General features: G+C 41.1%; 1 protein-coding gene across 4 annotated transcripts in view; it reads right to left on the reverse strand.

Moving 5' to 3' along the window:
* Positions 1–399: 399 nt before the first annotated feature.
* FRRS1L (ferric chelate reductase 1 like) overlaps positions 400–13,180 on the reverse strand; it is a 43,759-nt gene continuing 30,978 nt past the window's right edge. For 2 of the 4 annotated variants that reach the window (XM_053262978.1, XM_053262977.1), the window contains 2 exons: positions 8,124–8,370; positions 400–2,042 (listed from right to left, as the gene is read on the reverse strand). In XM_053262978.1, the coding sequence (XP_053118953.1) occupies positions 1,870–2,042; positions 8,124–8,370 (420 nt within the window). In that variant the 3' untranslated portion in view covers positions 400–1,869. Of the gene's footprint in view, positions 2,043–2,143; positions 2,200–8,123; positions 8,371–13,180 lie in introns of all 4 variants that reach the window. The other 2 variants (XM_053262979.1, XM_053262980.1) reach the window with 2 other exon arrangements.

Here is a 13,180-nt window from a genome sequence, read left to right on the forward strand (position 1 = left end):
TCAGCTATACTGGCACCACCATGCCAGTATATTTTTTATTACCAAGCGGTTTTTCTGGAGCATGATAAAACGGCTATCAAGGAAAAGCCATCAGATGGAGTAAGTTTCAAATGACCAGATAATCACATAATTGCTGTTCTCACATTACACATAATTTTGTGAATACACCACTATGTTGCGTATGTAAGCAAATTTTTGACTAAATGCTTCATTTTCATTATTTGGATAAACTGCTATGACAATGATGTTTGCTATGTTTGCTAATCTGCTATGACAATGATGTTTGAAATGCATTGAGATAAATGCAATGAGATGTTTCCATTTCAAACTTGTTTGTTTTAAGGAAATACTATATAGAATATAGAATATAACTAGAATATAAAACGTAACAAAAGAAAATCAAGATGCAAACTTCAGATTTAATATTATGTTTACTCATCTTTTCACTCATATTTCATGTAGTAGATCTGACATACTGTTTCTTGTTTTTACATGTTTTGTATTGCTTATTTTGACTAATACAGATTGGAGTTCCTTTTGTGGCTTCACTTGTATGTAATGATTAATTTATTCATAATTCTAAGGAACAGAAATTAAGATAATTACATTTGCTATTCATTGATTCCATGTCTGAAGCAAAAGCTTACTCTTGAAGATTTCATCTCAAATAAAAGGAAGACGCAAAATATTTTTTTTGTTTCACTTGGTTCATATATGCACAGATAAGAACAAGAGATACCTAACAGAACACAAGTTGTGACAAAACATAAACAAACATCTTTGTAAATCAGCTAAAATGATACTGCTTTTACAGAAAACAAGAAAAAATTGCTCTCCATACTGGAGAGTAATAGCTAATAAAAGTTCACAATTATTTTTACATACTTATGTATTTTATATTCATTGGGAAAACTTTCTAGTGGCACCAGTTTTATCTGTTTAAAAATCTTGTGGAAATATGTGGCCATTTTCTGAAGTTGATCTATGTTGGTGAATTATTCTAGTAGTGAAACCAATTATTAACATTCTGCACAAAAAGTATCGTTTAGAATTTTTCTACACAGAAATTTAAGTGCATGGTAGTTTTGGAGGCCTGCACAAATTTAAGGCTATAAACAACTCTTATAAGGAACAATATTTAGGAAGGTAAAACATTCTTTAATTAAAACCACTCTGTCTTTGTGATAAGAAACCTAAATTATAACTATTATATTAAAAATATTATGCTGATATCCCCAGTGATGGTGTCAAGGCACAGCATGTGAAGTTCCTCTACATGTTTGTACTTCATGAAGGGCAGTGGGGGGGTGATTTTTAATGATCCTCCCCTCCCCCTGGAAGCACTTCATGCAACCTGGAAGTAGATCCCCAAGAGTCATGTGACACACTCCTTGGGTGGACTGTCAAACTTGGAATTCGACTCTGGATTACTAAACACTGTGGAGGTACTTTGCATGCTGGACCTCTGCGCCATTAGTGGGGAGGTTGGCCACTGTAAATAATTTCATTAGGATGATGCATCTCCCTGTTTTTTTTCTTGAATGAAAGGAAATGGTACTATCTGTTTCTTGTAATATGCCTCCATCTCAACTGGTTTTTTTTACAAAAACAAGTTCATAAAACAAGCAATATATCTACCCAAAGTGTAAAGTCATTACAATTGCTTCTTCATTATTTCCAAATTTCATGATTATTTGGCACATCTTTATGGCTCAGGCAACAGCGAGCTCACTTATTTCTATTGTCCAAGGAGCTCAAGCTATCGATGAATAATTAAAAGTCCAGTGATATAAATTCCAATAGAAAAGACTCCTGTCCTGAGCAATGCTCATTGACAAGCCCTGTGTGCTATCCACACTGCAGCTGTCATCACGGGGTCCCCATCAATAAATAAAATGTCAGTGCAACGATAAGTAGCAAACAGAATGGAGATGAGAAGGTCTGATAGGCAGCTGATGGCATAAAAATATCTTCATACTTGTAAATACTGACAACCCGCTCTGAGACAGGTGGAGAATCTATGTCATGCCGAGTGATAGAACCTTAAAGAGGAAGAGAAGGAGAACAAGAACATATTAGCAATGTTGTTTAAGCTGCTATTTGCATATTTCCAGCAAGCCAATAAGAGTTCAAAATGGACAACCTGATCCTATAGACATGCTTTTTCTGAAAGGAAGGGGAATGTATTCCCACGTAGTGCTGTAGTCAAGAAATAATAAGAGTTAAAATTGTTCACATTGTGACAAAATCATGATGCAATGAAGCTCCAATTAAGATAGGGAAGCATTCTTAAATATTCTCTTTCTTTGTGAAAAGAAAGTCTTACCTGAGAGAAAGCCCCTCTGAATTCAATGGGACTTCTGGAAATTATTGCAAGACTTACTTCCAAAAATATCAGGAATACCACTCTATCTTAATTTGAGCTTCATAGGATACTTTTTGGCTGGTAGTGCAAGTATGCACTAGTGCAGTGAGAGAGCATCCTTCCAGCTTCGGGAGCTGCATACACTCCCAATTTTTGAAAGTATGTGAGTAAATACTTAGGCAGGAGGAGGAGGAAGTGATCATGTGGGAACTTCATGCTGGGTAGAATGGTGCTGTCTTACCCAGCACCTGTACTCAGCGGGCAGGACAGCAAGAGGTAAGAGGAAAACCCAGCACAAAGCTCCCACACAATCACTTTCCACTCTTATCCAGGCTTTTACTTGCAGATAATAAAAAATCGGGAGTGTACACATCTTTCAAAGCTGGGTAGGATGCTTGTCCTACCCAATTAACACTCATGAGAACCAGCCTATATTAGAACAAGTATGCAAAATGAACTGTTTGTTGATGTTGCACAACTTTATTTTGTTTTTGATTTAATATTTTTAAATTATAAACCACCTTGATGCCAAGGCAGGAAGGCAGTATATTAATGTGGTAAACAAATGTCATTATCTGTACTAGATACTGTACTATGCTTCAGGTGAGCTTTAGGGCACCATGGTCCATGGGGTGGGAGGGAGCACAACTGATTTTGTGCCATCCACTGGAGTTAAATGCGCCATAATTTAGTGTTTAGATTCCCCCCCCCCAATCATTTCAACTTCTAGGTAGCAGGCAACATTTTCATCTGTGACTTTTCTCCTACAATTTCATAAATGGCATAGATAACTATTTGCAAGCAATCTGCATTTACATTGCAGCTGTGTGTTTTTAAATTACAGAAGAGAATGGAAGTGGTTTTAAACTGTGTGTCTTTAAACTACAGAAGAGAACATGGAAAAGAAGAAGAATGAGTTTGAGGTGCAACTGTCTACATTTCAGCTTAACAGAGAAGATGAAGAATCTGGATAGGACACAAAAAGCTGTCTGAGAACGACAACAGAAGGAGGAGGTTCCCATGGATAGAAGATTAAGAAATCCTGTCAGAAGAGGCAGACACATGGAAGCATGTGAACATAAGAGCAGGAGAATCAGAAGACGTTCAGCACAATTGGTGGCTGAACCAATATGAAGTTTTTCCTATGGAGAGCGCCACCTCAAACTCCACAGAACAGGAAGGAAGACTCTCAGTCCCTGATGGATGGGGGGAATCCAACAAGTGCCCCAAGGTAGATGGAGCAGATACCCAGTGGTGGTAGGTCACTGTGTGCGGAATGAATTTTGTTCTGGGCAGCAGTATCAAGGCTGTGTGTGCGCACATGCATTCAGAATGGGACCTTCCTGATTCAACCTGAGCGGATTCCAAAATTAACTGAGCGGACATAAAATAAATTGTGAGCATATGCACATGCACATGACGTAGAGGGAACACTGGTCCCAACATGTCTTTCATGGAGGTGTGTTGTCTTCCCAGTACATGCATCAAACAGGGTGTGATTGACCACTATGATGCTGATCCACTCATCTCTTGCCAGCAGATCTTCACTTTGGCAACACAGGCTGTGGTCCAAGAATTCAAACCTTTATCAACAGCACCATCTGTTGAATGATAATGCCCAATGAATAGATCTCAAGAGATTGCGAAGCACTAGGTAGAAAAATGAAATTGGTCAACATACAGGGAAAGAAAGCAAAATCCTGGAAATAAACAGCAGGTTATAAAGATGTTGTTGATAAAGGTTTGGATTCTTGGACCATGACCTGTGTTACCAAAATGAAGGACTGCTGACAAGAGACTCCAACACAGAAGCCCCAACATAACTGGCATAATGGGGTCAAATGCAGTCAGTCTTTGACAGAAATTGAGTGGCAGACTCCTTTTGTACCTCATGAAGACCTGGAAGAACATGTTTTGTGTGTCCCTTACTGATTTCATCAAGAGGTCTTTACACTAAATCCTGAGAGGGAAGGAGACAAAATCCCAGAACCAAGTACAAAACTAAGCACCAGGAGCAAGAAAAAAGTGTCAAAAATAGAAGCAGGACAATTTTATTTATTTAATTTATTTATTTTTACATTTCTATACCGCCTTTCGTTAAAAACACAACCCCAAGGCGGTGGAGAGGATGCTCAGAAATTCAAAAGACACTACAACAAGGACGCCTGGAGGAGGTAATAGCTATGGAGCACAGAGCATGGAAAAGAAACAGGAAATCATAATACAGGAAGGCAAATCTGATCTGATAGGTATCAGTGGCTGACATAACATGCACCTTGCAACGTATTACAATGTGGTATAGCTGATGATATATATAGCTGATGTGCTATACACAAGAATGTATATACACATGTATCTATACACATGTATCGATACACATGTATCTCTCAGCCAGATGTGGTTGTGCATTTGGAAATGTTCATCAATTGCACAACTGCAGTTGGGCAATTTTTGCATTTATAGCAACAGTGCTCTTGTACAACTGCCCAAACATAATGTTGCAAGTTGGCTGTAATGTTGCACTGTATGTCAGTCACTGAAACTTGGCTGGATGAGATTCATGATTGGAAAATAGTACTTTTGGGACAACTTTAATAGTTCTCCCAAATAGTACTTTCTGGACAACTTTAAGTTGTCCAGAAGGAACAGACTCAACAGAAAGCAAGGGGGAATAGCATTATATGTAAAGACTGTATACACCTGCACAGAGATCAATGAATCTGAGCATGGAAACCTTGATTAAAGTGTCTGTAAAAATAAAAAGAGAGGGAAATAAAACTGATACTATCAGGATGTTTACTACAGACCACCTGACTAAGCAAAAACCAGTGGTTAGAGTGTTGGACTAGGACTGGGAAGACCTGAGTTTGAATCCCCATTTAACTATGAAACTCACTGGGTGACTCTGGGCCAGTCATGTATCTCTCAGCCTAACCTACTGCACAGGGTTGCTGTGAGGATAAAAATAAGCATGTACTCCTCTGAGCTCCTCAGAGGAAAAGCGGGTTATAAATGTAAAAAATAAAATAAAATAATAAATTAAAAATGCCTTCCTAAATCAGATTACTAAATTTGAAAAAAGGCAGGCAATAGTAATACTGGGCAGTCATTGGAAAAGTTAATGAAAATTTTTACTAGTTAAAATTGGTGACTGACTTGATGCACAGTATTTATGGGTACAGACGACATCAGCACCACTTCTGCTGAAGACCCAGGAACAGTGGGGCTGCTGAGAGAAAACGTTGTAGTGCTATGAGCGTTAGCAGTTTTTCCTCCCATTTTCAAGAATAAATAATGCTTTGGCACTACCACTGTTCTCTCAATGGCCCTGCTGCTTCCAGGTCTTCAGCAGCGGTCCCACCAGTGTCTTCCATACTTAGAAGTACTGTACATTATGTCAGCCAATAGCCTTAAAAATTAACTTCTTAAGCTAAAAGTCACATAATTCCATTTTCAACAAGTTAAGTTAAAAAGAAATCAGCTAGTCAGAAAGTTATGTGTGAAACATGACAAACATCAGAGGTGTACCCTGAATTTTAGGGAAGCTGATTTTGATGAGCTCAAAGAAAAATGAAATAGAATCCCTTGACTAAGAGATGGTTGGGACATCCTTAAAAGTGAAAGACTGGAGACACAATCGCAGACTACTTCCATGAGAAGGAAAAATGGGAGACATCTCATGAAACTAATGTAGACACACAGAAAGCTTTCTAAACAGCTGGGAAGCAAAAAAGGAAGAATACAAATGAGTGGGCTGAATCTGGAGAGATGCTGTCAGGAAAGCTAAGGCTCAGAATGAGCTGAGGCTTGCAAAAAATACCATACACAACAAAGAGGATTTTTTGGGCTTGTCTGAAAAAAGAGGAAGGTTAAAGAAGGAGTAGATATGTTAACTGGAGAAGACTGTGAAATAGGGTTGCCATACTCTGGCTTTTCAAATCCAGGTACCTAATTTGCATATTATGTACATTGGCTTGAAAATAACTTTTGAGCAGAAGAGTGACTGCACGTTTTGCTCCATAACTCCGCTTCTACAAGGGCTAGAGCTTAGCTTTTGGGGGGGGGGGTAATGAAAGTTGAAATCCAGGCAAATCTAGGCGGGCTAGGCAATCTGGGTGAGATGCTTAAAATCTGGGTGAAACCCAAAATTCCAGGGGGCATGGCAACTCTACTGTGAAATGGTAATGGAGAGAGAAGAGAGAAGGCAGAGCAGCTTAATACACTGACTTTGCATCTGACGTTTACAAGGGAAATGTTATCCTCCGGGTAGCAATTGCACTAAGGAAGGAAGAAGGGAATCGCATCTCAAGAGAGGTCAAGAGATGGTAAAGAGACTCTGGAATGCTTTCCAGGTGGCTATTCGCTCCTCGGTCTCCATCATGGCTTTTAGAAAGCATGTGAAAATTTGGCTTTTTACCCAGGCTTTTATGTGATTGTCTCCACTGCTGCTTCTTTGTATTTTGTATGGATATTTTATGCATGCATTTTTAAATCTTAGAGCTCTGTTTTTATTTTTAGCTTAATATTTTAATTGTGTAATTTTTATAGTCCTCTTTTAATTTTTCTATGTGAACCGCCTTGGGATTGTTTTAATGAAAGGCGGTATACAAATCTAACAATAAAATAAATAAATAAATAATAGAAAATCTAGGTACATGTGCACCGTTGCACAAGCAGGCAAAACACCCTCGCTCTGCCTGCACACTGCAACATGATGCTGAGGAAAACAGGGTGCTGAGATGTACTTCCTCTCTCTCAGAGCGCTTCCGGAGTGTGGGCAGGCAAAGTGGAGAGATGTTTTGCCCTATTAAACAACACTGCACATGTAGAGGGACTGGGGGAGTTGTGCATGGGTTCCAGTTGTGTCCCCGCAGTTTCTCTTTATGTGTGTGCTTCATTAGTCAGAATGTCAGCCAGTATGTCCAGTTTGGCGCGCTTTATTTTAAGAAAGACATCAATACACTGGAATAGGTTCAAAGGAGGGCAACATAGAAGGTGAGGGATCTGGAAACCAAGCCCTATGAGGATTGGTTGAAGGAGCTGGGATATTTTTAGCCTAGAGAAGAGTAAAAATATGATAGCACTCTTCAAATATCTGAAGTGCTGTCACATAGAAGAAGAAACAGATTTGTTCTCTGTACCCCTAAGATAGGACTAGAAACAATGAGCTGAAATGACAAAGAAGCAGATTTAGGCTAAACATTAGGAATAATTTCCTAACTTGTAAGAGTTATTCAACAGTAGAACAGTCTGCCTTGTATAGTGGTGGGCTCTCTTTTGCTGGAGATTTCCAAACAGAGGTTGGACAGGCATCTATCAAGGATGCTGTAGCAGTTTCCTGAATTGAGCAAGAGGCTGGTCTAGAATCCCTCCAAGGTCCCTTCCAACTCTATAATCTTACTGCCCTGCACTTAATTGGGGACTGGACAAGAACATCTCCAAGATCCTTCTCACTCTAAAATTCTATGATTCTAATGTCTTACACTTAAATAAACCTTTCTACATTGCTTTGACTACCTGTATACTGCCATGCAGCCTCTACAGTATATACTGTAGTGGATTTTGGATGCTACTAACCTTGGCTAGGCCTTTTGGGCCTCACCATTGCCTTTCAAGAACTGAGAGTACGCCTAGAATATGCCAAGCCCTTGCATTGCAGGGAGACACAGTTTGGCAGACACAGTTTGAAATCCACTACTGCTTTACAATAATGCAATTGCCTATGTAATTATGGAAACAAAGAAAAAGATCAACTTACCCTGAATTGCTGGTCCCCAAGCAAATAAATAGTACCAGCTCAGATGAAGATCTACAATAGTTTCATCTCTGGGAACCTTCACAGGACGCTTGAATCGACATGTTACACGATTGTTTTCATAAATACCTTCTTCATCTCTGGCAGGATTCCTGTGGATCTCTTTTGCCCACTGACCAACATTGTAGAAGTGATGTATTCGGACTCTTCCATTGTCATCATGAACACAGGCCATGACATCATCTCCACCCTAAATAGTAACACTGAGTAAGGATTCTACCGTGACATCATCTCTGCCCAATAGAAACCAAGGACTTGTTCACATCTATAGCCATTAACTGTGAGGCTATATGTCACCACTTTTAATTCTTAGGTACATTCTTAGGTACATAGATACATTCTAATAATAGATATTATCTTCCCTTTGTGTGGGCAAACGTAAAGAAATATTACTTTGCATTTACAGGCACAGACTTTATAGGCACAGATTTCCTACCTTAGACTATGAGCCCTTTCTCACGATCACAGAGAAAGGGCTCCACACTGTAGGGGAGGAAGCCTTAAGATGCTTACCTCCCCTGCAGACGATCCTGGTCTTCTTAGGAGGTGAGCAGATTGCTTGCCCAGATGTCCGCTGGCTGTTACTGGCAGCTGGGAGGTTTGGGGGCCAGGAGGCCCCTGGAATTCCCATCATGCACCGTGAAAGTGTGTGGTGCATTATGGATAACCCCCCAATGCCGACCAGGAGCCCTGCAGACTCTCAGCCCTGGGTGCAAGCAGCCGGGGCTGGCAGACGATCAGCAAAATGGGGTTAAGGGAGCACTCACTCTCTTAATCCTGTTTAAAAGGGTGGCTGGCTTGGCAAGTTTGCTGTCAAGGCGCTACCGGGATTGGGCACAGTCCCAGTGGTTCTCACGCATGGGCAAAACCGGGCTTGGCTTCATTAGCCCAGTTTTGCCTGTTTGTGAGAACAGCCTCTATGAGTGGTATACACATGAACTTTGATGTGCCTGGATGAAAAGAAAATGAGGCACTAACAACTGGTCTAATAAATGTGTAGAATGCTCCAGAGGGTGGTAGCCAATGAAAAAAGGTAGAAAGGAGAGCTTGGTGGTAATTAGGAGACTAACAGTTGCTCTGAAGAGAAGAAGAGAGTTAGAAGGAGAAAGAAAGAAAAATGAAAAAAAGAAAAGAAAAGAGGAAGAGGAAGTAAGCATTGAACTTTCAATCCTGATTCACAGAGCATCTGATCTTGGCCGAAATAGCTGTGATATATTCAGACCAATAGACAACAACTGTGAGACAAATTCAGACTCCATTTTCTTAGGGGATTCATAAATTTGATCCTGTCTGGAACAAAAGTAGGAACTGAACAATCGTTCCTTTGCTTCTAGAGTGTGGGCAGAGTGGGAAAGTTTAACCTGCTTGAGCAACAGCACATGTATAGAGGGACTGGGGGAGTTGTGCACAGGCCCCAGTCATGTCCTTGCCATTCCTCTTTATAAGTGTAAGAGGAACCATGCTGATCATGCAGATGGCCTGTCCGCATGCGCACAGGCTATGTGCATGCCAGCGCTGTGCAGGGGCAGCTGGGAGATGCCCCACCGGTGTGTGGGCATAGTTGTGGGGGGAGTGCCGGAATGGCAGCAAGCGGAGGAGGAGCAGGGACAGACCTGCTCTCCTCCACTTTAAAAGGGTATAAGCCCTTGAATTTAAAGGGAGGTGCCAGTGATTTGGACAACTGAATCACATTTCGGCATATCCCAAGCCCATACTTCCACAAGCCAAAGAAAACTAGGGCAAAGTACTGGAATGAACTGGAAACTGGCGGTCTGATCCTCAACAGAGATATGCTCTCTTCTTGGTGCAAGCATATAGACTGTGACAGAGAGGCTGCTGAAACTCGTCAAACCAGTGATCACTACCGTTTCTTGCAGATCTATGTAGAAATGAATAATAATACCACCAGAAGAAACTTAAAACAGATCTATGAGGAATATGAGGTACTGCATAGGAAAGTGAAGGAGTTGGGGGCACAAGTGGTGTTCTCATTGATCCTTCCTGTGGATGGTCAAGATGCACAAAGTTAACACAAGATCCTGGAACTAAACAGTTCGCTACCAACATAGTGTCAAGAGAGATTTGGATTATTGGGTCATGGCCTGTGTTACCTAGATAAGGAACTCCTGAAACTATTAAGATTGTAAAAAAAAGATTTGTCTGGGGATGCTCTCAGTTCACTTGATGGTGACTCAGAGGCGAGCCTTCTCTATAGCTATCCCATTCCCTCCTGAAATTAGAGCTGCTCCATCCCTGATGGCTTTTAGGAAACAATTGAAGAGGCACCAGTCAGGCTCTTAGTTGGATTTTTACTGATTTTTACTGACATTTGTTTTAAATTGAATTCTAGCTCTTTTAATTTGTTTGTTAACCACTTTGCAACTATTGGAATAGTTGGTATACAAATGTATAAAATAACAAACTAGACGGATGAACAAACTAGCTGGAGTGCACTTCATGAGAACTGGGAGAAATGAATTTGGCACAAACCTTGCAAAGTTCATCAGAAGGACTTTAAGCTGAACATGATGGGGCGGGGGTCAAAAGCCTTGTACCAAACATTAAAAATGAATACTAGGAAGATGAAAAATATGTGCCAAAAGCAGAAATAAAATTGAGAAGGGGGTGCTCAGAAATACAGACATCACTAAAGTAAGGAATCCAGAAGATGGTGACACTCACAAGAGCAGTTCACCCCATCATAATTAGGGTAGGGCAAACTTCCCACCCTAGTTTGGGAGCTATGTGTCCTCCCATTTGCTGATTGTCAGTTAAATACAAAGTTGAAAGTGCTGTCCATGATTGCATGCAGCAGCTAGTAAAATGTAATGGAAAGGAAGGCATATAACCAAGGAAGAGCACAAAAGAGTGGCCTGAACGTGTAGGGATGGTGTCAGGAAAGCTAAGACTCAGAATGAAGTGAGCCTGCAAGGGATGGGGTATGCATATGTCAGGGGTGGGGTATGCATATGTCTGGAACAAAAGGAAGGTCAAAAAAGAGGTAGATCCTCTTCCTTGGGAAGAAGGAGAAGGCAGTGAAATTGTAATGGGTGACAGAGAAGGCAAAGGTTCTTAATGCCTATTTTGTATCTGTGTTCTCTCATAAGGGAAATGTGGCCTAACCAGGCACAGATGCACACATGAGGAAAAGAGGGAAATGCACCTTGTACTGGGATTATGAGAGAAAACCTCCCCATCTTTAATGAATTTAAGACTGCAGGTCCAGGTGAATTATATCCAGGTTCTGCAAATGTGATGCAGACGTGCTTCAGAATCATTGCCTGTAATCTTTGAGAGCTCCTGGAGAATGTGTGAAGTGCCAGAAGAGTAAACTAGAGTAAATGTGGTTCTTATCTTCAAAAAGAGGGAAAGGGAGGATTCAGAAAACTAGGTAACTTAATGTCTCTAGTTAGACATTAGAGCTTAATGTCGATACCTTGCAAAATCCTAGAACAGATTATTAAGCAGTCAGATCTGTGAGCACCTAGAAAATAATTTTGTGATTAGTAGGAGATAGCATGGATTTGTCATGAATAAGTCATGCCAGACTAACCTTATCTCCTTTTTCGACAGAGTAACTAGTTTAATAGATTGTAGCAATGCTATTGGTACAGTGTATCTTAATTTCAGCAAAGCATTTGACCAAGTTTCCCATGACATCCTTGTACACACGATAAAATGTGGGATAGATGAGGCTACTGTTAAGTAAATTCACAGCTGGTTGAACAAACATACCCAGTGAGGACTCACCAGTGCTTCCATGTCCTTTTAGAGGAAGGTGCCCCATTTTGTTAAAGCCCCTTGGGGTGGCAGCGTACCTCCCTGCCGCCCCATCTCCTGGAAGTGACCGGAAGTAACAGATGCACCTGAACGCACCAGGCGCAGGTGCGCACATGTTGCAGGTGTGCGCACGCCAGGCAAGACATGCGCGCACCCTTGCCCAGCACATGCAGGCGTGTCTATTACTTCCAGTCACTTCTTGGAGATGTGCTGACGGGGCAGCAGGGAGGTACACTGCCGCCTGAGGGGCTTTAACAAAATGGAGCACCAGTGGGAGGAATGCAGCAGGAGGGGTAAGTGCAGCCTCCCACACCCTTAAAGATGCTCCCCCCGCCGTAGAAGAGGGAGTAGAAGGAACATTTATCAAATTTGCAGATCATGAAGCTGGGAAATAGCGAACACTTTATAAGACAGAATCAAGATTTAATCCAATGAAGACAGGCTCGAATCTTGGGCCAAACCCAACAAAGTGAAGTTCCACATAGACACATATAAAGTCCTGCCTTTGGGTAAGAAAAATCAAATGCACAGAATGAGGGAGACCTGACTTGGCAGCAGTTAATGTAGGGTACGTCTATTCAGACATGTGGTGTCTAATTAAAGTAGGTGTTAAGACAACAATAGAGCATCCAGGTTCTAGACTGTTTAGAGTGTGCATACTTCTGACTAAAACTAGATGGGTTGGATAGTCTGTACATTGAGAGCTTGATCCTGGGGTATTCAGCTGTCTGTACCATGAGGAGTTCAATATAAGTGGTTTGTTACTGAAGCTTGGTTTGTATATTGAAAACTAGGTACCTAGGGTTATGTTAGGTACCACAGTATTGAAGTGACCCTACAGTGAAGGCTAGGTACAGAGACTGTAGCTAGGGACCAAAGGATTGAATTGCCTGTATGGTGAGAGTTAAGTACCAAGGCTTTGAAATGTCTTTACAGTGAGACCTGTACTAGATACTGTAATTACACAGGAAGCTGCATTATACCAAGTCAGACCATTTTCCATCTAGCTCAACAGGCAGCAGCTATCCAAGGTTAAGGCAAGAGTCTCTGGAGATGCCAGGGAGTGAATCTGTCACCTTCTGCATGCAAAGCAGATTTTCTTCCTCTGAGCTGTGGCCCCATCCCCTAAGAGAAACAAACAGTGCTCACAAGTAGTCACCCATACAAATGCAAAGAAGGACAGAACTTGCTTAGTGAAAGGGACAATTTATGTTCACTAT

Source organism: Hemicordylus capensis, chromosome 6 (assembly GCF_027244095.1).
Source record: "Hemicordylus capensis ecotype Gifberg chromosome 6, rHemCap1.1.pri, whole genome shotgun sequence".
NCBI classification, from domain to species: Eukaryota; Metazoa; Chordata; class Lepidosauria; order Squamata; family Cordylidae; genus Hemicordylus; species Hemicordylus capensis.